Genomic DNA, 27,001 nt, shown 5'->3' with positions numbered 1-27,001 from the left:
ACAGCCACAGGTAGCTAGTGGTTACTGTATTGGACAGCGCAGAAATACAATCTTGCCATCATTGCAGAATTCCACAATATTGCTCTAGAATTGTAGACAAGGACCTCAGAGGAACCTAAGAGAACCTCAGTGGTTTAGTTTAATCTCTTCGTTATGCAGGTAATGTAACTGAGGCACAGAGACTGATTTGTCCATGATCACAAAACTCATAGTAGCGATGCCGACACTCCAAGGCCAGTCTCTTGACTCCATATCCTATGTTCTCTTTCTTGCAATAGTAGTTGTAATCTGCCATCTCAACATTTCCTTTATTCCTGTCTCTCCATGGGACACAAATCTCATTCTACTTTCCCCAGTTCTGAACTTTAAGGGCTACTTAACCTATATTTACCTCACTCAATCATATTCCTCCATTCCTCCAATTTTCCTCTTATTGGAAAATTCTGTTATTCTAAACAATACCTCAGCTTTTCTTTCAAACTTCTCAGGCAAACAGAAATTGTCTTGACTAGTAATTCCAACTGTCTTACTCCAGGTAGAATAGGTGGGTAACCACCTCAGGACCATGAAATCACCATTTTTGCTTTCTTATCACCAAGTCTTATAATGCCCTCACTAAATCATTACTTTTATCCTTCCTTTTTTTTTTTTTTTAAACCACCCATAAGAACTCATTTCTTCATCCTTGGAATATATTTCAGCACCTAATCAAGGTCTGCCCAACTACTGCTTTCACAAACTCCAGTATCCCTACTGATAAACCAAAGAACATGACTTCTCAGTCCCTTTTCTGTTTACAACTCTACCTTCACTCCTTATTCAATACATACAGACTTTTCCAATGAAGGAACCATTCCTCTCTTGTGCCATGCCTCCTTTACTAGCATTTACTCCCATGGCACCATACCTACACCTGAACCTTTTATCATTCAACTCTTCCTTTCTGCCCAGATTACCCCTGGCTACTCTAGAGTTCTTACTCAGCTTGAAACTACAGTTAAGTGCCTGTCATCCTTACTTTCTAATGTAACACTACCATGCCACTCTGACTACAGCCCACTCTTTGGGAAAAAATAAAAAAGGGAATGAATATTTATAGAATTCCAGATAGGGGATTTTCCAACAAGATCTCATCCAATACTATAATCTACAATAGAGGCATTATGTCTATTGTAAAACAATAAGGAAACTGAGGCTCATAAAGATTAACTTAACAAAGTCACACATTTCATGACAGGTATAACAGGAATTCAAATACAAGTTTGATTCAAACACTATGTCATTTTCCCTACCTAATATCATTTTTTTATTCCTTCTCCAAGGTTATAAAGAACTCTAAAACAAAAAATACACAATCCTACGACACATCTTGCCATCTATTTTCAGTTAAGCTCTTTTCAATACCCATCAATCCTTTAGTTGAAAATCTTGATTTCTTGACAAATTTCTCTACAATGACTGTTTTAAACATATTTCTTTTCTCTACTTAAGCTTCCACCTGTAAACTGCTATTATCACTTCTGATGAATGACCTCTCCTCCAACTTGTCAAAGAAACAAAACCACCTGAGATTAAATCCTCCATTTTTATGCATCTTTTGCTCCCAATACATATTCCTTATTTCTGGAACATTTTCAACTTCTCTCTTCCTACTGGCTTTTTTCTCCTTGATCTTCAAATATATACAAGTGTCTTCTATCTAAGAAAAAAAAAAAAAAAGACCACATTTCCTTCTTGTTACCCTTCTACTTCTCTTTCATTGCTACTTTTTGAAGGGTAGTTTATACATTCATTGACACTATTCATCTTACCCACCTACCCAGTATGACCAGCCCAAGTGCCTGTCTCTGTGAATAATGTTACTAGTAATCTCCATAGTAGTCCAGGCTCAGTCTTCATGAAGTTTTATTTATTTATTTTCTTACTGTCTCCATTATCTTTAATCTTGCCTTCTAACATCTCCCGACTCTAATAATAATAGTGCCTGCGCACAGCACTTAATAAATATTTGTTTCATGCACAAATAAATTAGAATTTAATTAAATGCTATCTTATGTCATTTACAATGTGGTTTTTTCCCCCATAAACCTGATACAATCTTTCTTATACCTCCTCTGTATCTCTGATCTCATTTAGCATAGTACTGAGCCCAAAAACAGCTGCTCAAAATTAGTTAACTGAATGATTCACAAAATGGAAAACTCAAAAGTAGGAAGACACACTACATTTGAACTTAGTAGGTGGTATTATGGAGATATCGAGAGGTTCCAGATGCCAGTGTACAAAAGAACTATGGGCTGAGAAATATTTTCTAAAAAGAAAAAAGAAAGAAACTTTGTACTAAAAGTTAAGAGTACCCAGAGGCATTTTCTGTTAAAGATTATGTAGACAATTTGACTTTCCTCTAATGGTAGTAGCTTCTTTAGCTCAAGGCCTCCAAACATTTTTTTTCTTAAAAACCTGACAAAAAATGTTATTAAAGCATAATTTAATTTCATGAACCTTCTGATACTTCTGATCCTAGACATTCCACTAGCAGTTGTAAGCAATGTCTTTCTTCTCTAAATTCCTATAGTATTTAGATATATGATTTTTTGGGGGGTACTTATTGCTTTCAAAATTTTATTACAGTAAAGCAAAGCTGGAGGCATCACAATTCCGGACTTCAAGTTACAGTACAAAGGTCTAGTGATCAAAACAGTATGGTACTGGCACAAAAATTGACACGTAGGTCAGTGGAACAGAATAGAAAACCCAGAAATGAACCCACAACTATACGGTCAATTAATCTTCAACAAAGCAGGAAAGAATATCCAATGGAAAAAAGACAAGTCTCTTCAACAAATGGTGTTAAGAAACTGGACAGTGACCTGCAAAAGAATGAAACTGGACCACTTTCTTATACAAACACAAAAATCAATTCAAAATGGATTAAAGACCTAAGTGTGAGACCTGAAACCATAAAAATCCTAGAGGAGAACACAGGCAGTAACCTCTTTGACACTGGCTGTAGCAACTTCTTTCTAGGTATGTCTCCTGAGGCAAGGGAGACAAAAGCAAAAATCAACTATTGGGACTTCTTCAAAATAAAAAGCTTCTGCACAGTGAAGGAAACAATCAACAAAACTAAAAGGCAACCTACAGAATGGGAGAAGATATTTGCAACTGACGTATCTGATAAAGGGTTAGTATCCAAAATCTATAAAGAACTTATAAAACTCAACACCCAAAAAATGAATAATCCAATTTAAAAATGTGCAGAAGACATGAATAGACATTTTTCCAAAGACATACAGATGGCCAACAGACACAGGAAAAGATGCTCAACATCACTCATCATCAGGGAAAACAAATCAAAACTACAAGGAGATTATCACCTCACACCGGTCACAATGGCTAAAATCAAAAGCACAAGAAACAACAGGTGTTGGCAAGGATGTGGAGAAAGGGGAACCCTCTTGCACTGCTGGTGAGAATGGAAACTGGTGTGGCCACTCAGGAAAACAGCATGGAGGTTCCTCAAAAAAGTTAAAAATAGAACCACCCTCCGATCCAGCGATTAGAGTACTAGGTATTTACCCAAAGAATACAAAAATACTAATTCAAAGAGATACATGCACCCCGATGTTTATAGGGCCTTATCTACAATAGCCAAACTATGGAAACAGTCCAAATGTCCACTGACTGACAAATGGATAAAAATGATGTGGTGTCTGCGGTGGGTGGGTGGGTGTGTATACATACATATACATTTATATGTATGTGTGTGTGTGTGTGTGTGTGTGTATACATACATATACATTTATATGTATATATAATGGAGTATTATTCAGCCGTAAAAAGAATGAAATCTTGTCATTTGCAACAGTATGGATAGAGCTAGAGTATTGTACTAAGTGAAATAAGTCACTCATATGTGGAATTTAAGAAACAAAACAAATGAGCAAAGGGTGGAAAAAAGAGAGAGGCAAACCAAGAAACAGATTCTTAACTATAGAGAACAAACTGTTACCAGAGGGGAGGTGGGTGGGGCAATGGGTGAAATAGGCGATGGGGATTAAGGAGAGCACTTCTTGTGATGAGCACAGGGTGTTGTATGAAGTGTTGAATTACTAAATTCTACACCTGAAACTAATATTACACTTTATGTCAACTAACTGGAATCTAAATAAAAACTTAATTTAAAAAACCCAATTATTTTATTAAAATAATTTCTCCCCCCTAGATTATAATGATCTTTGATCCTTTTTTGAAAGTTTGTCAGTTTGTTGCTCCCAAGCACTCTTAGCACAAGATCTTGCAAAAAAGCAGGTATTTATTAATATACACTGAAGAACATATATAACATAAAAAGATATACCAAAGCTAAGAAAAAAATTCAAGTGACTTAATAATTCTGTTTACAGAACTCCCAATTAAGGAAAAGAATCAGAGATGTGCTCAGCACAATCATGGATTTGGGCAAAGGTTTTATAAACAGGAACACAGGGGTTGGAATTAGATTTGGCAAATTGTTTAACTTCTCTGAGCTCAAGTATCTTCATTTTTAAGATGGGGTTATTGTACAGACTTATGAAGATAGTATATTACACAAACACAATGCTTGGCATAAAATAAATAGTGATAATAAAGAGATCTTAAATTCATTAAAATCTATTTGGTTTTTAGTAAAGGAAGAGGATTTAAGAAATACATGTTACATAAAATTAATACAAAGTGAAGAGTAATTAAAAAGAGTGACCAAATTACACTTTCTAGATTGAAATAAAAGAATTACAACAAAAGATTAATCAAAACAGAAAAAAAGGACTCTCTGTTTGACAAGGAAGGGTATCCCCTGTGAGCAGCCTGAAGCTTCCTAATACTGACTGAAAAGTGATGTCCCATCCTTGCCATGCCAGCAAATGGAGGATATTTAAGTGCACAGATGGTGCCTACTTTAACTCCGAGAGTTTTACTGCTCACCAGGATATACAACATGTATGGAACAAAAAGGCCTGGAGCAGCCAACTAGCCTCCTTTGTTGATATGAATCTTCTAGGATTAAGTGGCCAAGTATGAAGAAATGCATTGCTTAACTTAATAAGCTGATGTCTGGGTTCCTTGGAGACCCCCGAGGAAAGAAACAAAGCAGAAAGAATTCTAAGTGATGTTTTTCTAAAAGGCATCCCCCAAAGGTCAAATTTTCTAGGAGGTCACAAAGCCAGTACAATCTATGACAGAGCTGAGAATAAGGACATTTGCAAATTTCAAGTTAAAATAAGAGTCAGACAAAAAAGTAAACTCAGCACCCTAGGGAACGCTTACAAGACGTGTTCCAGCAGCAGCAGTAAGTAGAGCCACCTGTTGGTTCTCTTGCACCAGTGGCTACAAGCTACCGGGTAGCCCTGCCCCGAGTCTGTCAATCCAACCTGGCTTGGACTGGCACAGAGCCCATGAACATCAGTGTGGGTGTCAGAAGAGCAGTTTTATGAGAAAAGGAGACTCCTCACTGTGTCCATATCCAAAGTCCTCCTCTACTGGCTGCACATGGGAATGCTTCCACAAGCACAGTATGGCCTGAATCTTTGACATATCACCACGGTGGACCTAATAGGCATGTTCCTGAGCCCCACCAACAGGATAGGAGCAAAGATTATGCCTCCAGCATTAGCTCTGCAGGTCAGGCTGTTTACTGCAAACCCTACTCTATCCCTCCAGCATGGTGCTTGTGGATAAGCATGGCATGAACAAGGAGCACTACATCTCCATGATGACACCTATGGCCCTCTTCAAACTGAGTGACACCTTCCCCTAAAGAGAGATAGGGCTGTAAGCTGGAAAGGCCCAGATGTATGTGTAACATCTAATGTGATGGTTCCTCTCTTGAAGTTCCATTTTTCTTTCTACATAATGCTACACACATGGAAGGGCCTTAAAAATATCCGAATGCAGATTTTTATTGGTAATTTTTGAAGTCTTTTATTGTAAGTTTTCTTTGCATTTAAAAATGAGCATGCTGCTTTTGTACTCTGAAGTGTTCCAAAAAATGTTAGGAATATGTGTTATTCAGTGTGACATATAACTTTCTTCTATTTTATTTTTTATATAAAATTTTTATATAAAATAAAATATTTTGGGGGGAAAAATATAATAAAATAATAAAATATTTTGGAGAAAAAACAGAAGAGCTAAAGGGAAAATCTAAATAAGAACTTGTTTCAATCCAATTGATTAATACAAAATTATTGCATTTATAAATTGTATTTACATTTGTCTAATATTTTTCACAATTATTTTTAAGGATCTTTTCTAATTAGTCCACTGGTGACCCAAATTAAAAAAATTTCCCCTAGAAAACTGGGTTTAAACCAGACAGCAACTTGTTTCCAAATACCTTGAGACAAGAGAACGCCACCACTTTTTTCTTGTTAAAAAAACAAGTTCAACTAAAATGCTTAATCAGGCAGGATAATACATTTTAAAAGGTTTTTCAAACAATCAGTATAGTGTTTCATATTCCTTAGTTTTGACACAGATCATATAATGACAAACATTTTGTTCTCATTTCTCCAAAATAATATCCTTCTTCACCCATGTGAGATCAAACAATTCATACATGCCCTCAGAAGCTGGAGGACACCTTATCAAAATACAAATAGAAGAAATAAAAATAGAAGAATGTTGTAGAAAATTAATAAGGCAGTAAAAAGGTCTAATATAAAAAGAAGATAAAGCACATGGGTCAAAACTCAGATTGAAAATGAAATAATCTAAGTATCTCAGGATAAGTTTGATATATATTAGGGACATTTTTTCAATTCACTCTTCCTTTGGTCTTACGGTTTTGGGCTTTCTAAAAATTAGTTGTTGCTCTAAATACTTCTCTATTTCCTATCTTTTCTTCTAATGCCTAAAGAAAAACTGAAAATCCTCATCTATAGCAACATGAAAGTTTTGTTCAGAAAAAAAGAAAAAAAAAACATTTAGGAATTTCTTCTACACAAGTCTTTCATTAGCCCAAAGAGTAATCAAATTCTCTGTAAATAACCTCAAAACTGTCTCTTCCAGGGGCACCTCAGTGGTGTAGTCGGTTAAGTGTCCAATTCGGTTTCGGCTCAGGTCATGATCTCAGGGTCCTGAGATTGAGGCCTACGTTGGGCTCTGTGCTCAGTGTGGAAAATGCTTGAGATGCTCTCTCCCATTCCCTCTGCCCCTCCTGCTCATGCTCTCTCTCTCTCAAATAAATAAATCTTTAAACACACACACACACACACACACACACACACACACACACACACCTGTCTCTCCCATGTAAATGGAACAACTGATCAAAGCTACACATTCTTCCGAATGGCAGAGTACTTTGGTCTGCTATTAACAAAATATTACTCACCATCACATGCACAGAAGTCTAGACTCCTATAAAATTATTAGCTGTTTTCAGAGAGTGCAGGCAAAAAACCTGGTGCAATTTTACTCTTTTAAAAAAGCAAAGTACTTTCTTACAGGAGCCTATAATAATTCTTTTTTAAAATCACACCTCATTTACGGACTACAAAAATTTGAGACCTTTTGTGAGACATTTTATTCAGAACACCTGTTATTCTCCTTTTATTAAACTTATTTTTTCAACCTCAAAATGTGGCAATAAAACTAAGAAATTAACCTTAAGCAAATTCTCATGCTTCAAGGCAATGATTTTTCCATTTACATCAATAGTATTTTCAGTTTCACACTTCTGTACTGTTGCCAGAGCTGTGGGGATGACTTAAAAACACACAGGAACAAAATCAGAATAATAATTTAAAAGAAAGGGGAAAAGAAAATCTAACTGCAATCTCTTTACTAGCAATTTGGGGCTCTTATCTACCCTTTTTGGTTCCTGTGTTGCACAAAAAACAGACATAAAGTACTTTATTACCTGTCCCTAAGAAACACAGTTATCAATTTTGAAGATCCTCTGAAATCACTCTTTTTGGAAAGCAAACTTTCACAATGTACTGAAAGAAATTTACAAACCTCTGAATGTTCATCTCTCTCATCTATAAGTCTTTTTAGATGTAATGCCATATTTTTCAAGAGTGGTTCTATTTCCTCTTGAGACATATCAGTCACTTCCATCCATTGCAGATCAAACACATTTTCCTGATTATGGGTTACCTTTAGCAAAGCAACCAAAATAAACAATTTTTTAGAATGGCTATTACTTAAAAACTGATTTCATTTTAGTACAATATTAGCTCAAATATCATATATCCCTTATCATAAAAATATGAGAAGTAAATATGATGCTTCAAGAACACTTGAAACTTCAGATCACTACATCAAAAACTAATGATGAGGGGCAACTGGGTGACTCAGTCATTAAGCGTCTGCCTTCGGCTCAGGTCATGATCCCGGGGTCCTGGGATCGAGCCCTGCATCGGGCTCTCTGCTCAGCGGAAAGCCTGCTTCTCCCTCTCCCACTCCCCCTGCCTGTGTTCCCGCTCTTACTGTGTCTCTCTCTGTCAAATAAAGAAATAAAATCTTAAAAAGAAAAAAAAACAAAACTAAGGATGTATTGTATGGTGACTAACATAATAAAATAAAATTAAATAAAAAAGAACACTTGAAACTAATGATGAAAAGGCTAATAATAAGAATTATTTTTACTAAATATAAACTATAAATAAATTTCTATTTGTTTTCCTGTCAACTAAAAAGTAAAACATTTAATTCAGGCATTACTAGGGGAAGGTAATATTGATACGTTTGACAACTGTTTTAACAAAATCAGTTGAACTTTTGAACTTTTCTTTAGGTAAGACTAAATTTATTGTGCTTGATTCAATAGCAAAAGTTTTTTAATCTTGTAGGATATATGTTATTGCACTTTTATGTTTGAAAAGCTACATCTTTAAAGAGTCTGAAGATGACACTGTCACAGAACCTTAGGAGAAATGGACTACTAACATAAAGATTTTTAAAAGAATGGAAAAGTCACATAAATGAAATACTTATTTCTTGTTTTTCTTTTCTCATTGTGATTCTAATAATCTGCTTTAACTTTCACAAGAAACCGCAAAATAACACTTTGAAAATGATGGCAAATTTAGTAACTTGCAATACTTAGCATTTATTCAAAATAAAATACAAACCACAAAGCTAGCATACACAAACAAACGTATATAAGGGGAAACTACCAAAACACCTCCCCTGTATCTTGTGGAGTACTAATATGCTTACTGTTGACAACAGTATTACAGACAAGAAAGCTGGACTCTAAGAATACTAACGAAGAGGAAAGATGATATACGCAACACAGGTTATTCAAATAGAGAATATTTTAAACACTACCAATTTTTACTATTTAAAAATTCCCTCCCTTAGTTCTCTTTCTAATCAACATGTAAAGTTTAACATGATCTAGTTCTAAAAAGTCTTGTTAAGTGTATAAGATTAAAAAGCTCAAGACTAGATAGATGCAGAAATAGCAGCTTTTAAAATCCATCTGTTAATTATTTTAATTACTTAATATTGCACAATATGTCCTAGACTTAAGTTTTTATATGGATGTTACAAATGTGTTATAATTCAAGTAATATCTTCAATAAAAATTATACTGTGTCCATTCATTCAAAAGGAAATCACTGGAATGACTTAGTACTTAGGTTATCATCTTACCTCTCATTTTAGTTTTGAATTACAGGCAGTGATCCACTTTCTGCTGCTTCCATTTACAATACTGTTCATTCTGTGCTAACAAACATACACTTCATTCCTTAAACACTTCCTACCTAACATCCCTATGGATAAAGGCAACAGTACACGGTAGTTAGTTAGCACTGTGCCATGAGGATTCATTTAAGAAGTTATCTCTAGGGGGGTAGGGGGATGGGTTAGCCTGGTGATGGGTATTAAAGAGGGCACGTACTTCATGGAGCACTGGGTGTTACACGCAAACAATGATTCATGGAACACTACATCAAAAACTAATGATGTAATGTATGGTGATTAACATAACATAATAATTAAAAAAAAGTTATCTCTAAAGAGAAGACGATAATTTGTCTAACAGCAGGGTTCATCTGTACCTGACCTTGATTTGTTCTTGCTTGTCCTAGGACTTCAAGTATGTGGGGAGATATAAACACACCACAATCTTCATAAAAATTAGTATATAAAAACTGAGTATAAGTTATTACCTCTTGAATATGTGCTGCAACTGCTGCTTTTGTATCAAAATCTAAACCTTGAATTCTTTCAATAAATTCTTCTTTTTTCTGACACTAAAAGAAATAATAAAATGATCATTCACGTTTTATGGGCTATAGTCCTTAATATGTTGTAAATAACCAAAAACTCATCAGGCCAAAAAACTTGGTTATGTTCTGAACAGTACAATGAGGGTTTTGTTTGTTTTGCATTTAAATGGCCTAATATACTTACCTACTGAAAAGATAACAATTTAGAAATATTTATTTAAAAAGCATAGCACCGAAAACCCATGCTATTTTTATGCCGTAAAGTTCTAAAGTGGGAAACCATTACACAACCCATCTGAGGTCAGTACAATATTATTATGCTAACTTTACAAACAGAAAAGTAAAGAATCAAGAACTTGTTTCAGGGAGGATAAGTTACTTGCCAAAAAACACAGTGAGTCAGTGGCAGAATTCGGAATACAGCCAAAAAGCTCAGCCAGTCTTTGGCTATCATCAAACAAAACAGCCTTTCTTCTTGGGAAAAAAAAATTGTAAGCAATTTTTACTTCAAGCTTACAATGCATTCTCACATCTTCATCCTATCAATCTTAATAAAAGAAACCTACTTTTGAGGCCCAGTTCAACATTTATAAGGTAGTACAATAAATATTTGTTTCTACCATAACATAAAGTTACCAGGGGCAAAATTTAAGAGTATATATACAAGTACACATGTACTGAGTGGAATAAAGGCAGCAATTCTTTAATGTATAACTTTTTAAAATCTTTATATAAATTAAAAATATTATGATGTAAACCTAATCTTTTTCTTTTCAGTCAGTACTGAGTAAGAGTTTAACATGCATCTTAATATCTCTGCCTCCCATCTACATCTCTTAAACTGCAGTCCAACTGCTGGTATAACTGTATTCTTGCAGCTACCAAATGAGAAGTGCATACAAAACAGACAGCACTGCCTTGTCTAGCTTAGTTGCATCTCCTGGGCCAATTACCCAACTACTAGTGAAGAGAATATACTCACAAAAAGAAAAAATTGGTCCTTTGATCATTAAGAAACTTAGCAAGGTTCTGCTTTATACTCTATGTATTTATTATATCAAATTATAACATTCTACTTCTATTGCCTACAATTTAACTTAACACATTCCCATTGGTAAAAATAGTTCTGTGTCCTGTAAAAACAAAATTATTAGAATGATATAATAATATTTAAAATTAAATTACTAAGAATGTACAATTTCTAGCTGTGACTAGGAAATCGAGTTTTGGGGAGATGGGATGAAAATTAGTCAATTTAAAAACAAGAATTTTTTTCATCTAGTAAATAATATTTGACAGGTCTAGTGAGAACAATTAAGAATGACTTTCTGATAGTACATTTGTAACATAATTAACTTTTTAGGTATGGTATGCCCAATTTTTAAATTTAATGCTTCCAAAGATGTTGACCTATGTATAGTTTTTAAGCCAATGAACACATAAAATAGCAGGGTTATGATGACTATGACTCAGTGGAAGGGTCTCCCAATTCAACTGCCATATCTTTGTCTGCCTTCAGTTCAAACTTAACAAATATACTTCCCTTTTCTAAGCCCTATAGCCACTGTTTCTTCACTTATACTATCTTTAGGAGCTCATCCTTTAACATAGTCTCAACACACATCAATGAGAATTCTTCTTTTACTCTTAAAATACCCACAATTTCTACTAAATCTCATCTTTATTCAAACTCTGAAAGTTTTTAAGAATTCCAAATATGCTTTATAAATAGGTTAGGCTTTCTTAAAGAATACACAATGAAGGTTATAGGATCTTGAGGGATAGAAAAGAGAAAAACTATCAAGATGGAAAAGAGAATGAGAGAAGATACAACTCCGAAGTTGAATAATTGGACCAAACTTTTTATATCAGTGTTGTCTAATATAGTAATCACTAGCTATATGTGGCTACTGAATACCAAAATGTAGCTAGTGCAACTGAGAAATTAAAATTTTCATTGTATTTAATAGTAATTAATTTTTTTTAAAGACTTTATTTATTTATTTGACAGAGAGAAAGACAGCGAGAGAGGGGACACAAGTAGGGGGAATGGGAGAGGGAGAAGCAGGCTTCCCGCGGAGCAGGGAGCCCGATGCGGGGCTCGATCCCAGGACCCCGGGACCATGACCTGAGCTGAAGGCAGACGCTTAACGACTGAGCCACCCAGGCACCCCAATAGTAATTAATTTTAATTTAAATAGCCACATGTGGCTCACACTGGCTACTGTATTGACAGCCCCATTCTAGAGCATAAAGTCTGGTGTTAAAAATAGACATATAAATAGCTTTACTTCCATCTATGAAGACTCTTGTGAAGAAGACTAGATAATCATCAGCAAATTGTTTTTTCCACTTAAAATTAAGCTCTCTTTTATCTTTAATATAAAGTTCTTCATGTGTTATGGGCACTAAAGTTATTTCTAACTCTATTATAGCAACTGATATCTAAGTCAGCAGATTACCATGATATTCCAAGAAAAATGCAGAAAAGTTATTCTGGGGGGGGCGCCTAGGTGACTCAATTGGTTAAGCATCTGACTCTTGATTACGGCTCAGGTCATGATCTTGGGGTCGAGCCCTGAGCTGGGCTCCTTGTTCAGCATGGAGTCTGCTTAAGAGTCTCTCCCCTTCTCCTTCTGCCCTTCTGCCTGCTCTCTCTCTCTCTCTCATAAATTAATTAAAAGACAAAGAAAAGTTATTTGGGTAGGAAGTTGGGGACTGGAGGAAGAATTGCATTAACCCTGAAGTCCTACATCTTTCACCAGAGTGTTTAAGCTCTTAATTCCTCAAATTCCTCACATTTTCACTTGGTACTTTCAGTGCTTTCTCTTATTAAAAAAGACAGGATTATGAGGAAAAATTATACTAAAATAGAGGAAAGAGTACCCAAAATAAACTACTGAACAAGAAAACAATAAAATGAGGAACACATTACAGTGTTTTCAATAAGAACACCAATGACTGAATAGATCATAGTTCTATCAAAAGTAAAACCAAAACATGCCACATAAAAAAATAAATAAAAATAGAAAAACTAAAATTCCCTCTTTAAAGAATGGCTCTCCCCTTGCTCCCAAAACAGAAAGTAATAAATGCTGGCAAGGATGTGGAGAAATTGGAACTCTGTGTACTGTTGGTGGGAATGTAAAATGGTACAGAAACTATGGAAAACAGTATGGCAGGTCCTAAGAAAGTCGAAAATAGAACTACCATATATGATCCAGCAGTTCCTCTCCTGTATAGACAGAAAAGAACTGAAAGCAGGGACTCAAACAGCTGTTTGTATTACCTGTGTTTACAACAGCATTATTCACAATAGGCAAAAAGTGGAAGCAACAGAATGTAGTATATACATACAATGGAGTATTATTTAGTCTTAAAAGTCAGGACACTCTGACATATGCTAAAACATGGATGAACCTTAAAAACATTATGCTAAGTGAAATAAGTCAGTTACAAAAGGACAAATACTGAATGATTCCACTTATGTCCTAGAGTAGTCAAATTCATAAAGACAGAAAGTGGAGAATGGTGGTTGCCAGGGGCTGGGGGGAAAAGAGATACAGGGAGTTACTGTTTAACAGGTGTAAAATTTCAGTTTTGGAAGATGAGAAAAGTTCTGAGATGGGTAGTGGTGATGGCTGCACAACAATGTGAATGTATTTAATGCTAATGAACTGTACACTTAAAAATTTAGTAAAATGGTGAATTTTATTTATAAATTTTCCCCTGACTAAAAAAATAAAAAAACAATATCAGCAAAAAATTCCCTCTTTATATTAAGCTACATTTGCTATTTTCATGTATTCTCAGAAAAAAAATGCCTCAGCTAGAAGCTATGTATTATTTTATTTCCCCAAAATGTAATGGGATAATTAATGTTCTAAAATGCTAATTTTTAGGATGCTTTACAGATAACTGGTAGGAAAACAACAGGCTATAGCCCTCAAGCTGACCAAGTTCAAAAATAGTTTTCTGAATCAAATACTAGTGTTAGAATTGCTTGTGAGGGCACACATAAAGGTCAAAATTTTAATTCCAATCACACTTGACACTCAGTTGCTTTCAACACTATGCAACCTTGCGAAAGCCCAAAATAAATAATATTTTTGGGATACTGAATAGCCAGTACTAATATAAAACTAAGGTCTGCTGAATTTTACATTGTCTTTGAAGAAAAATATTTGTAAACAACATACACTACAAACATTTTTCCTTCTGTGTAGGATGATTTTGCTTGAGAATCTCTCAACTATCTCATGGCTGGGATGCAGAGCTATGTGTCCATAAAAATTTTAGCTGATGCTCAGAACTGGTTCAGAAGATGTGTTATCCACTAGAAAAGATTCTGGTGGAACTGGACTGGTTTAATTAGTCAATAATGGAAATATCTAAGCCCTTGCCTTGAACAGTCTTCTTTGTATTCAAAGTTATTCCTGTCGATTTATGTATAATCGAGGATAAAAAAGTCTTAATTATAAATTTATTCTGTAAGATCTTTTGACAGTGACTAATTCACTGTTTTTGAATGCTACTTCCCCTTAAGAATTTCATACTTTCTTCTTCAAAAGAAACAATTTTTTTCCAATTTCCTTATGCTTCCTTCCATTTCTATTTCTTTTCATGAATATAGTATCTTTTAAAACTTGTGGCCCACTGAATTCTTGGACTTAAGTATCATACCAGCAAACTTTAACTTACTATTTCTACCTACGAATCACAAGTATAACAGATAAAACTAATCCTGATGTGGAAAAACATATTTATGCTACTTACGTATTATATTAAACATTAGACTTTTAACCTGTTGAATTACACAAGGATAGATTTTCTGTAATAGAGATTACATTCTAGAAAGTGTACAAACAATACTTGTTAGCTGATTGGTTTTGTCCTGAAGTACATTTTAGCTCTTCAGTATCAACAAAGATTTCTAATTGTTCATATAGACAGTTAAAGGCTGACAGGAGATTCTGACTATTACACATTTTATGTCATTAGCGTCAGTGACTCCCAAATACTGACAGGATGAAATCTAAATTCTTTTTTTTTTTTATTAACATATAATGTTTCAGGGTATAGGTCTGTCATTCATCAGTCTTACACAATTCACAGCTCATGATGGTTTCTTTTATATTTTAGGCTTTCCCTAAACTGTTCATAGAAACTCCTTCATTCTGCTCCATTTCCACTGTCAATTTTAGTAACCAGAAATAACAACCAAATAGTAACCAGAAGTTACAACCAAATTTATGCTGTCACTATGTTATTTAAATTTACATAACATCCACCAATAGAGGGTATTTTTAAAAGCAAATACAGTATTCAAGGCTGTAAATAATTAAGGACTGTGTTTCTAATTTAGGATCTGATGACCAAATTAGAACAGCAATGACCACAAACACTATTTTTACTGAATATTTAATCAATTATGAAGTAAACACCTGTATATTACAGAGCATGAAACTTTAATAACATGCATTGTTAGCTCTAAAAGCCACACTCTTTTGGAATTATAATTTCTGGCATATGTATGTAAAAAATCACTTGTGGTCACAATATTTGTTTATAAATAAATTCATTCCAAAAATAATTGAGATAGTTTAACACTGTAATCACTTACCCAAAAAATGGCCAATTAAAGGAAAAATCAACATAGAGAAATAGGTTTTGAAGTCAGACCAGAGTTTAAACTTAACTCTTTGGCCTGTTGGCAATACGAATCTCGAGCAACCATCTTGGGTTTGTCAGGGACAGTCCCAGTTTACACATGCAGTTCCACTGTAATTGTTAACAGTACCCTTTCCAACTCTCACAAGTGTCTTAATTTGGGTAACTTAAATATCATCCTATATAAACACCAATCTTCTTATGTGAGAAAAGATATAAGAAAACCTATATAAGAATCATACCTGACACAAAGTACGTATTCAATATATCATAGCTGCTATTACTATTATAATCACTCATCAAAAGGGCAATATAATAATAATCCAGACTCCAAAATAACATTTTTCATAATTTCTGCCTCTTTTTGTTGTTAATCATCCCTTCTGTAACATACAAACATGCACACATAAATCATAAGGATGTTTTGGGAGAAGTTTTTAAGAGTACCTCTATGGAAATTTGAAAAACTTGGGGCCAATAAAAGGCTCAAAAAATAAAAAAAAAAATACAGTTTTTAAATAATACAATTATCTGATAATATAAGTACAGTTTGAAATAAAATAAGAGAATAAATGTTTTCCTGCAAAATCTCCTTAGAAGGTTATAGTTATTTAAAAGTTCCTAACATAGACTTTGAAAAAGCAATAGCCCATCTTTAAATCTTTCAGAAACTAGAGCCTGAAAAAACATACAGTTATTAAAATGGAAATACAAAGAAATATTTTAACTTACCTGAACTGCACAACCCAGTAAAAGTAAAAGCAACTTTTTAACTTCTTCTGTGCCTTGTTCTGCAATAAAAACGATTGCTAAGTACTACGTTTTACTTTAGTTCAACTCTCTTTCTTACATTGGTAGAATCCCTTCTAAAGGTAATATCCACAACAACTTGACCCAAGGATTAAGTATGCAAGTATAGTGAAGAAGTCAAGAAAGCAGCTGTGTGCACAATGTGGTGAGAGCAGAAGAAATGGGCAAGGATGTCAACTTTGAAGGGCTGCAGCATAGATAAGATGACCTTCAAGGCTTTATGCAATAAAGTATGCTAATTATATAAATCCACTAGTTTTCCATAAATGATTATACCACACCCGTGTACCAAATGAACTGCTGATATAGGGACATGCCACACATTCAACCAAATGGTTCCTAATAGGTCTGGCTTCTCTTAGGCCTATTAGCGTTTTCTTTCTAACACTCCTATCTTATATGATTCATCTACCTACAAAATTTAAATGGCTTTCCACTGTGTAGGTGTACCAGGATCAAAACCTTAAATGTTACAGCAAAGCTGATAAAATGAATGTATATAATAAGCTGGATAAAGTTAATGATTTGTAACAGAAGTGGATAGTATATTTGCTGGTGAACAATACTCAATTCAGATTTTCTCAAAACATACAGCAGCTATCTAAAAAAAAAAGTCACTTCTTTGGGCTAAATTTCAACATCAGGGCAATGGTCTATGACAAAGTCCAAATCTTTCTTCAAACATTTCCTCTTACTCTCCAGCAAACAACCTACTTTCTTAGCCACACTAATCACCCTTCCCCAAATATATATACATCCACACTCGTCTGCCTTCACTTCTGTTACTCTCTTTGCTTGTCTTTCTTCCCTACACTCATCCCTCTAGGGAACTACTTACTAATCACAATCCTAGGCACAGCTCTAACATCTCAGTGTAGTCTTCCCTGGCAACCACCCACCCATGGTCCCCAACTCTCACTAATCTGCCAATTTTTAGAATAATGGCTCCATATTTTATACGCCTAATACTTTTACATAGCTCTATTGTATATTAATTATTACATGATTTCCCAGTCATCTGTGTATCTCTCTCACCAAAACATAAGATCCTCCAGAGCACAGACCATTTTCTTTATATTCCTGGTCTCTATAATTTGGTAGGTAATTACTAAACGCATGTAACACTGAAAATAATTCCATTCTACATATAAAATTTTTTTTTCATTTTTTAATTTATATAATCAAATATCCCAGAATATCTCTAAAGACTATCTAAACTCTTAATTCACCTCATCTAAGTGGTAATTTCCTCAGGAAAAATTCATGCTTGATTTTAGTTTTTATTTTGGCTTTATTTTTGTTTAGAATGAGAATGGGGGGTGGGGTTTGGAGAAGATATACTTAGATTTGGGTTACGGGTAGCCTAAAAGAATAAGACTGTTGTTGAATTGGTTAGTAGCTACTAATTTCCCTAATTGTTTAAAAATCAAAACTCTGAAGAGGTCACAATTGAAATCTGGCAAAAGGCAGAAACTTCTGAAGAAAATAATTTAAATGATCTAAGAAAACTGCTTCTCATCTTTCCATTTAGAAGTAGTTTAATATAAGCTAAACATCAATCAGTAAAATCTTAGATTCAAACAGCTCTGGCAATGAAAGATAGCAGATGTATGAATATAAACTTAGAAATTACTTCAAAATCACTTCTTTCCTTTAATCTTATACCCATATTATCCTCTATACTTGTTTATAATGAGACACTAAAAATCATTACAGAAACGTATCAACTTGGTAGAGTTGAAAAAAACACTGGACTTGACATAAAATGTATGTCTGTAATATATAGACCTCATCTACATATTACAAATATTCTGTTTATTTTCTCTCTACAAAATGGAGTATCACCTCTGACTTTCCCTAGAGTCATGAAAAACCTACTGTGTTCATATAAATGAGCAAGATCTTGATAAGCATTACAGTATTACACAAAGACTATTATCACATTATGCCAATTTTAATACTTACCAGAAAAAGGATTTTTGCCAATGATTAAGACATTTGGCAAGGACATCATGATCAATTGCTGCAAAGTCTCCTGTAAAAAGATATCCCAAAGGTTGTTATATGGGTAATGCTGACTAGATAATTATCAATAAGCTATAACTTACCATTTGTGCACTTCTCTGTAGATATGCTATACTGCAATTAAAAAGCTTTTAAAAAGGTGAAAAAAGTTATCCAAGGTCTTAAAAAGACTTATGGTTTCACTCATATGTTGAATATAAGGAATAGTGCAGAGGACCGTAGGAGAAGGGAGGGAAAACTGAATGGGAAGAAATCAGAGAGGAAGACAAACCATGAGAGACTCTGGACTCCAGGAAACAAACTGAGAGTTACAGAGTGGAGGGGGGGTGGGGGGATGGGGCAACCAGATGATGGGTATTAAGGACGGCACGTAATGTGAAAAGCACTGGGTGTTATACACAACTAAACAGTCGTTGAACACTATATCAAAAAACTAATGATGTAGTATATGTTGGCTAACTGAACATAATAAAAATAAATAAATAAAAAATAAACAAAAAAATGAAAAAAAAAGACACCAAGATCTTAAACTTTTTGTAACTTCAAGTTAATGAATTAAGTAACAAAAATTAAAATGTCAGCTAGACTTAATAACACATCTATTACCTACAAAATAGCGGTGCCTGGGTAGCTCAGTTGGTTAAGTGTCTGCCCTCAGCTCAGGTCATGATCTCAGTGTCCTGGGATCAAGCCCCACACTGGGCTCCCTGCTCAGTGGGGAGTCGGCTTCTCCCTCTCCCTCTGCCCCTGCTTATGCTCGTGCTCTCCCTCTCTCACTCACTCTCTCTCAAATAAAATCTTTAAAAAAATAATACCTACAAAATAAGTGTCCAAGTAGAACAGGTCTAATATTTATTATTTGGAAATCTGAGTTTTAGGTGTTAGATACTTAAACAACACTCCTCAATAAAAGATCAAGCATGTGTACGTTTTTGACCTTTTGTTACCTCTCTTTAAGGGAATTAAAAACCTCTATTAAAATTAAGGAAGCTAGTTACTTCATTAAAAATTGTGTCTTCTGATCATTTTATGCCTGTGAACTCTTCCTCAGTCAATCATTATTTCTCCCTTCTATCTACAATAGATGTTTTACTTAGATTTCTGTCAAACTTTCAGTGACAAGAATATATATACATTCTGATAGTACAGGGTGATTCAGAAAGAATTGAATGCTTTCATATTACTCATTTTAGGTAGTAACTATGCATCTTCCATTTATCCTACCCCTTTTTTGAGGAAATGAAGGAACACAATGTGTCTATCATTACTAATAATGGCATGCTACAAAGGGTCTGAGATGAAGCAGACTACAGGACTGATCGGTGTCCTGTGATACTACCGAATCTTTGCAAGATTATAGAAATAACTGTGAATGTCCTTACAATTTGGCTTTCACTACATATTCAGACATAACTAGTTACTAAGAAGTTTTTAAAATTATTTCTTTCTGAGTCACTCTTTACTTAATACTATGATGAGGGAGCAAATATCATGAAAAGTTAACTTGTATTGCTTTTTAAGATGTGTAATTCTAGATCCCATAAAGCATTTTCCCATAGCCAGTATGTGATATGTACCAGAGGCTCATTAGAATTAACCTTTTATCTTTAATTCTTTATAGATATGTATGAGAAAGTTTCAAAATATTTTCTTCAGCATTATATTTACTAGCCCTTTAAAAACTATTACCAAAAACATGCATACATTTAAAGAAAAAGTATATACTCTGTATGTGTATCTGATTAGATAAGTAATTAAGAGTAAGTGTCAAAAACTGCTAAAATCATTTACTCCAAAGACTGAGACCGAGTCTGGTTATTTAATAAATGAATTTTCCAATTCAAAGCAAGTTACCTCAAGATGGAATATGCTATTAGCTAAGTAGGTAACAGCTAAATGGACTTAAGGGAATAAATTTCTAATTCTTCTAATTTTTAGTTTCCTTGCCTTGAAGCAAAATTATCAGGACTATCATTGTACATATGTAAAAGAAATTATAAATAAGAGCTATATAAAAAAAGCAATCACTATTTTGTCTCTATCCCATTTAGTGGATAGTCTAAATCTGAACAAAGAACATTCAAATTCAGTATCATAAAAGGAGGCATTAAATTTTAAGAGATCCTGAATTATTAGAAAAAAGCTTTATTTCAAGATAAAGGATTAATTCTCATTTACACATTTTATTTTGGGATAACATGAGTGAAAATTGATAAACCATACTAGAAAACATCAACTTTTCAAGGCAATTTATTATATTGATTTACCATGTAATATCCTATGTTGGTACACGGTAATCTTCAGTATAGTCACTACCCTGTTCCTCCACCCTCTTCCTCAGTTGGCTCCCTACTCTCTGCCTACTCTGTTACCCCATGCCTCATGCTAACTCAGTCTCTTCACAAAGACGAAAGCCAATCTCATAGATTTTTTTCACCATATGGTATCATCAATGACCTCATGTGTTTCACTTTTACACTGTGAAATTCTATTATGTTTGGATGAGATACAATTGCTACAGGAAACTGCTAAATTTAAAATTATCTCCATGTATCTAAAAATGTACTTCAGTATAGTAGAATCTGATACCTAGCATAACATGCTGGTGGAGTACAGTCCGAATGCCTAGGCTTAAATCAAAGTTCCATGACTTACTATGTATGTGACTTTTCTTGGGAAGGGTAGGAAATCAAATGAAAGTATAAAGGTATTTTTTAAATGATAAAGGTTACAAAATATTAGTTAATAGGAAAAAATCTACTTTTCTACTCTACTTTTACTTTACTTCTAAGTATTAAGTTTGTTATGTCTGAAAGTACTAATATTAGGCAAGGCAGCTAAAAACTACACAAATTAAAAAAAAAACCCAAATTATTCTAAAAATCTCTGTTTGGTTCTATGGGTTCTTCACAGGATTCTGGTTACGTTTTTGTAAAAATTCCTATTTCCCTATTCTAATCTTACAAGTAGTATCGAAAATATAGAAGACATAAAAGATATTAGAGGCTTAAAAAACCTGATTGCTACTGTTAAAGCTCTATTATATATCCTCAGACTTCCCAGACTTCACCTAGTTCTAAAGATGCTCATCATTAAGGTGCTAAAGAAATGGAAAAATAGGGGCGCCTGGGTGGCTCAGTCGTTAAGCGTCTGCCTTCGGCTCAGGTCATGATCCCAGGGTCCTGGGATCGAGCCCCGCATCAGGCTCCCTGCTCCACGGGAAGCCTGCTTCTCCCTCTCCCTCTGCCCCTGCTTGTGTTCCCTCTCTTGCTGTGTCTCTCTCTGTCAAATAAATAAAATCTTAAAAAAAAAAAAGAAATGGAAAAATACTACACAAATGAACCCAAGATAAACATGACTTTCAGCAGGAGAAACAAATTAATTGAAGGGCTAAGGATGATAATATATATGCATATGAACTAGTAAACATACTTCACTTTGTTAGAAAAGTGATTAGAAACATATAAAAAATGTATGGAGAAAGAATTTTAGCAATACAACTGAAAGAGCTGAGAAAATTATAAGAAAATCAGGGCTGGGACGCCTGAGTGGCTCAGTCGGTTAAGTGTCTGCCTTCGGCTCAAGTCATGATCCCAGGGTCCTGGGATCGAGTCCCACATTGGGCTCCTTGCTCAGCGGGAAGCCTGCTTCTCCCTCTGCCTGCCACTCCCCCTGCTTGTATGCTTTCTCTCTCTCCCCAATAAATAAAATTTTTAAAAAATCGGGGCAGTTATTCATTCAACAAGTATTTACTGTGTTTATTATCTGCCAGACATTGTACTAGACATTGGAAATACAGCAATGAACAAACAAAAATCTGTGTTCTCATGGAATTTACATTTTAGTAGGGGTAGACAGAAAAAAAGTAAACGGTTTTGATGGTAAGTGCTAAGGATAAAAATAATAAAGCAGGGAATGAAAAGGATTGCTGGAGGTAGAGATAAGAAGGTTGCACTTTTTTAAAGGTATGCAAGTATTCAAATACAGAGAATCTGGGAATTTTCAGGACCATTTAAGCAAAGTTTCACAGAATAGGGAGAAATTTTTTTTTTTTTATGTTATGTTAGTCACCATACAGTACATCATTAGTTTTTGATGTGGTGATCCATGATTCATTGTTTGCGTATAAAACCCAGTGCTCCATGCAGTACGTGCCCTTCTTAATACCCATCACCGGGCTAACCCATTAACCAATCCCCCCACCCCCTCCCTTCTAAAACCCTCAGTTTGTTTCTCGGAGTCCATAGTCTCTCATGGTTCGTCTCCCCCTCCGATTTCCCCCCCTTCATTTTTCCCTTCCTTCTCCTAATGTCCTCCATGCTATTCCTTATGTTCCACAAATAAGTGAAACCATATGATAATTGATTTTCTCTGCTTGACTTATTTCACTTAGCATAATCTCCTCCACTCCCATCCATGTTGATGCAAAAGTTGGGTATTCATCCTTTCAATTGGCTACTAAGTTTTATTAATAATTCAAATGTTGCTTGTTATAACAGATGTTAAACAAAAACTTTAAAGAGTACCAGCTTTCTCTGGCAACTAGATTAATGGTACCAGGCCATTTTGTTTTTAATATTAATGATATCAACCGCACAAAAACTTCCTAATAAATTTAAATTTCCTAATAGTAAATTGTTCTTTTCTTTCTGAGCCTCAAATGATTCAGCTTATTATTTTAATGGTGGTTGAAGAACCACCTTGCTTCTTTTAGTACTTATTTAAACTGCAGCCAGAGTAGTCAAGGCAATCACTAGCTGCTGACAGAATTCTAAAAATGGACTAAGATTTTTACTTGTAAATTGTGTCTCTGATAATCAAATTCACTATCTCTCCCTCATTCACAGGAATAAAAATAACTTAAAAAAAACAAACAAACCAGAGACTGGGTAGTTTTACATAATAGCTATAACTTCCTTATTTCTGACTTGAAAATTTTCCAGTATTCATTGGCAAGACAAAAAGAAATGCTTGCTATATATGGATCAAGTGATTATTTGAAAAGGTCTGAGTTGCCACTTAAACATGAAGAAGTGTATATTCAATCAACTTCTCATAATCCAATCTTACCAGTTATTTCTCTCAAGACCTCGTACATTACTCCTTCATTGTTCTTATTTATCACAATCAAAATTATATATTTATTTATTTACTCATCTATTATCCCTCTAATAAAACTGTAAGTTCCATGAGAATAGGGACATTGCTTGTTGTGCTCACCACTGTAGCCCCAATGCCCTGGCATGCGATTACAAGTAGCAGAACAGAGGGGAAATCTGAATGACATTACAATTTTTACTGAGCTTTTACATATTCTAAATCAATAAAATGAAAAATGGAAGAATACTGACACTTAAATTTACCTATCATTACTGAAAAGATATAATGAAATAACTCCTTCCACTAACAATCATCTCAAGATATCTGTCACTTTTCTTTTCTCCCTGGGAATCATTTCTGCAAGATGACCCTGATTCTTACCAACCCATTAAAAAAAAAACTGGAGACACACACTTGTGAATTTTAACCTACCCAAATTCACTTTCCTTTTGTGAATCAGAACCACCATAATGTGCTAAAATATTTTACCTCAATACTTTTTCTGAGGAGTGTATGAGATATAAAACATTTTTAATAGTTTCAATAAATTTTGGGGGAAAATCTGATTTTTTCAACAGATAGGTAATTTAACAGGTGACAAGAACTGCACTGATTTAGACTTTAACTTGAAATCTGGCCATGAGTGTCTTGGTTACATACATGAGGAAAAAAACTGAGTAAATCAATCAATTGTGTAAAGAAGACAGTTGATCTATTGCTGAAGATACTTTAGAAGTGTCTTGGAAACATTTTATCTAAGAATATGAAAAACTGGGTTGATGGAAGAAACGGTTTTGTGTAAACTGGTTCTGAAGGAAAAACACAAGGGAATGATACAAGGAGAATTTCAACCTTCAGAATATTTTGTGTTTTAAATATCTGAAACAATATTGACAAAATGTTAAGATATTCAATCACTTCTAGCCCTAAGGTCGTCCATTGGCATTCAAACTTAGATTAATGAAAAGGATATAACTGGTCACCCAGCAAATGTTAATGAAATATTTACAGATGTGTCTAAAAAAATGGTGACAACTAACACAAGTCAAAATGTTAGTACTAAAATCACCTGGCATTATAAACATTTGGACTTCTCAATTTGGGCACTATTAACATTTTGGGCTGGATAATTCTTAGTTTTAGGAAACTGTGCCGTGCATCATAGTATACTTAGCTGCATTCCTGGCTTCTACCCACTACATACCAGTAGTATTCCTATGTGTGACAACCAAAAATGTCTCTAGTCACTGCCAAATGTCCCCAAGGGGATAAAAGCACCCTCCGCTGAGAACCACTTATCTAAACTGTTGAACTGATGGATTTCATAATTTGCTCCTCCCCAAATTTCTTGATGACTATAACATGATTAATAAAAGGTAATTTCAACACCTGGCTTTAGGCAGGAGGAAGACAAAAAATAAGGTAACAGTAGTTTAATAAAAAATATTACTACATGTTACAACATGAATGAACCTTGAAATCATTATGCTAGGTAAAAGAAGTCAGTAACAAAAGACCACATAGTGTATAATTCCATTTTTAAGAAATGTCCAGAAGAGGCAAATCTATGGAGACAAAAATAGATTTTCGCAGTTGCCTAACACTGGGGTAGTGGTAGTGGGTGGTGGTATATGTATGTGCAGGATAGGGAAAATAGGAGTAACTGCTTATAGATACAGGGTTTCTTTTTGGGGTGACAAAATTGTTCTAAAATTGGTTGTACTGATGCCGGCACAACTCTCTAAATATACTAAAAACCACTGAATTGGACATTTTAAATGGGCTAATTGTACAGTATATGAACTGTATCTCAATAAAGCTGTTAAAAAAAAAAACCCAAAAGCAATAGTATACAATACAGAATTAGGTTGCATTGACAACTGATTTAAGATTCTAGTGCAGAAATCCCTTTGCCTTCCAAGGAATCTCACTGAAATTTTCAAGGCAAATCTGCATCTCCCTAAAGACAATATAAAACCAAAAATCTAGCATTGTTTTAATAAGAACGACACTGATGACTGCCAAAATAAATCACTGTATCACTTACTTTACTCATTTGTTTCAAATCTAAAAATACTGATATGAAACAACATTAAAAGACAAAATAGAAGTTTTATTTACTCAAATCAACTTGAGGAAGATGATAGCTGGAATATTGGCAAATAATACAAAAAGTTTATAAAAAAATCTAGCACAGACTTATTTCTGGCAACAAGGGGGAGTACTAGATATTAGAAAGGAAGGAAGGAATCCAAAAATGCTGGATAATTTTTAAAAAATTCTTTTCAAACGACTGAACTAAAAAAATAAATAAAAAGGTAATCCTCAGTTAAAAGATAAAACAGAAAAAAAACTGAACGCTACAAAGGAAGACAAGAAATAAGATGTTTTTCTTGGCCTTTAGTAGAGACTGAGGAGGGTTATTTCCCTAAGGATTTGCAATTTAATACCAGCTTAAAAAAAAAATACAAACACATATATACATAATTTACATACCCATTAAATGCAGAGAAAGAGATCCAGAAATACATATATTCAGATGCTAATAGTGGTAATCTCCAGGGACTGGAACTATGTTTGTATTTTCTCATTTTTTCCAGTTTTCTACAGTATGTAAGTATTGCTTCTAAAATAATATAGAGCTACTTAAAATAAATTAAAGTGGTTCTGGGTTGGTTGCGCAAATGAAACAAATCCTCTCTGGAGCAATACATCCTTGGCCCAGACACAAAAGTATTCCCACAGATAAATCCCCTTCCACCCTAAATAAGGTCACAATTAACACACATACACACACACACACACACACACACACACACTCCTGTCACTGCTGCCACCACTACCATGAGAAATAGCAAGCTGAAAACAAAAGGTATATTCAGATTCCCACAGATCTGACTTCAGATTTTGGAATTGTCAGGCATAAAATCTAAAATAGAAAAGTGTTTTAAATTCTAAAGAAATAAAGGAATTAAAAGATTGATAAACAAAATGAAAAAGCAAAGATAAAAAGATTCAAACAGACCTTCTCCAAAGGAAAGATACAATTACTGAGTCAAAAGTTAATCAGTGGGTTAAACAGAAGATCTGACACATATTAGAGGCAAATTAGCAAACTGGAGAGACAGTCCTGAAAAAAATACTCAGAATGCAGCACAAGTTTGATAAGG

General features: G+C 34.3%; 1 protein-coding gene and 1 pseudogene across 4 annotated transcripts in view; one reads left to right on the top strand and one right to left on the bottom strand.

Moving 5' to 3' along the window:
- Positions 1-27,001, bottom strand: part of CCDC88A (coiled-coil domain containing 88A) — a 122,892-nt gene that overhangs the window by 68,517 nt on the left and 27,374 nt on the right. For all 4 annotated transcript variants that reach the window (XM_032410959.1, XM_032410960.1, XM_032410961.1 and 1 more), the window contains exons 4-7: positions 18,672-18,741; positions 16,629-16,687; positions 10,167-10,250; positions 8,002-8,142 (exon numbers count right to left, since the gene is read on the bottom strand). In XM_032410959.1, the coding sequence (XP_032266850.1) occupies positions 8,002-8,142; positions 10,167-10,250; positions 16,629-16,687; positions 18,672-18,741 (354 nt within the window). The remainder of the gene's footprint in view (positions 1-8,001; positions 8,143-10,166; positions 10,251-16,628; positions 16,688-18,671; positions 18,742-27,001) is intronic.
- LOC116636394 lies at positions 154-6,132 on the top strand (annotated as a pseudogene).

Source organism: Phoca vitulina, unplaced genomic scaffold, assembly GCF_004348235.1.
Source record: "Phoca vitulina isolate PV1807 unplaced genomic scaffold, GSC_HSeal_1.0 scaffold12, whole genome shotgun sequence".
In the NCBI taxonomy this organism is placed as follows: Eukaryota; Metazoa; Chordata; class Mammalia; order Carnivora; family Phocidae; genus Phoca; species Phoca vitulina.
Note: the sequence above shows the minus strand (reverse complement) of the source record. Positions and strands in the feature narration are given on the sequence as shown.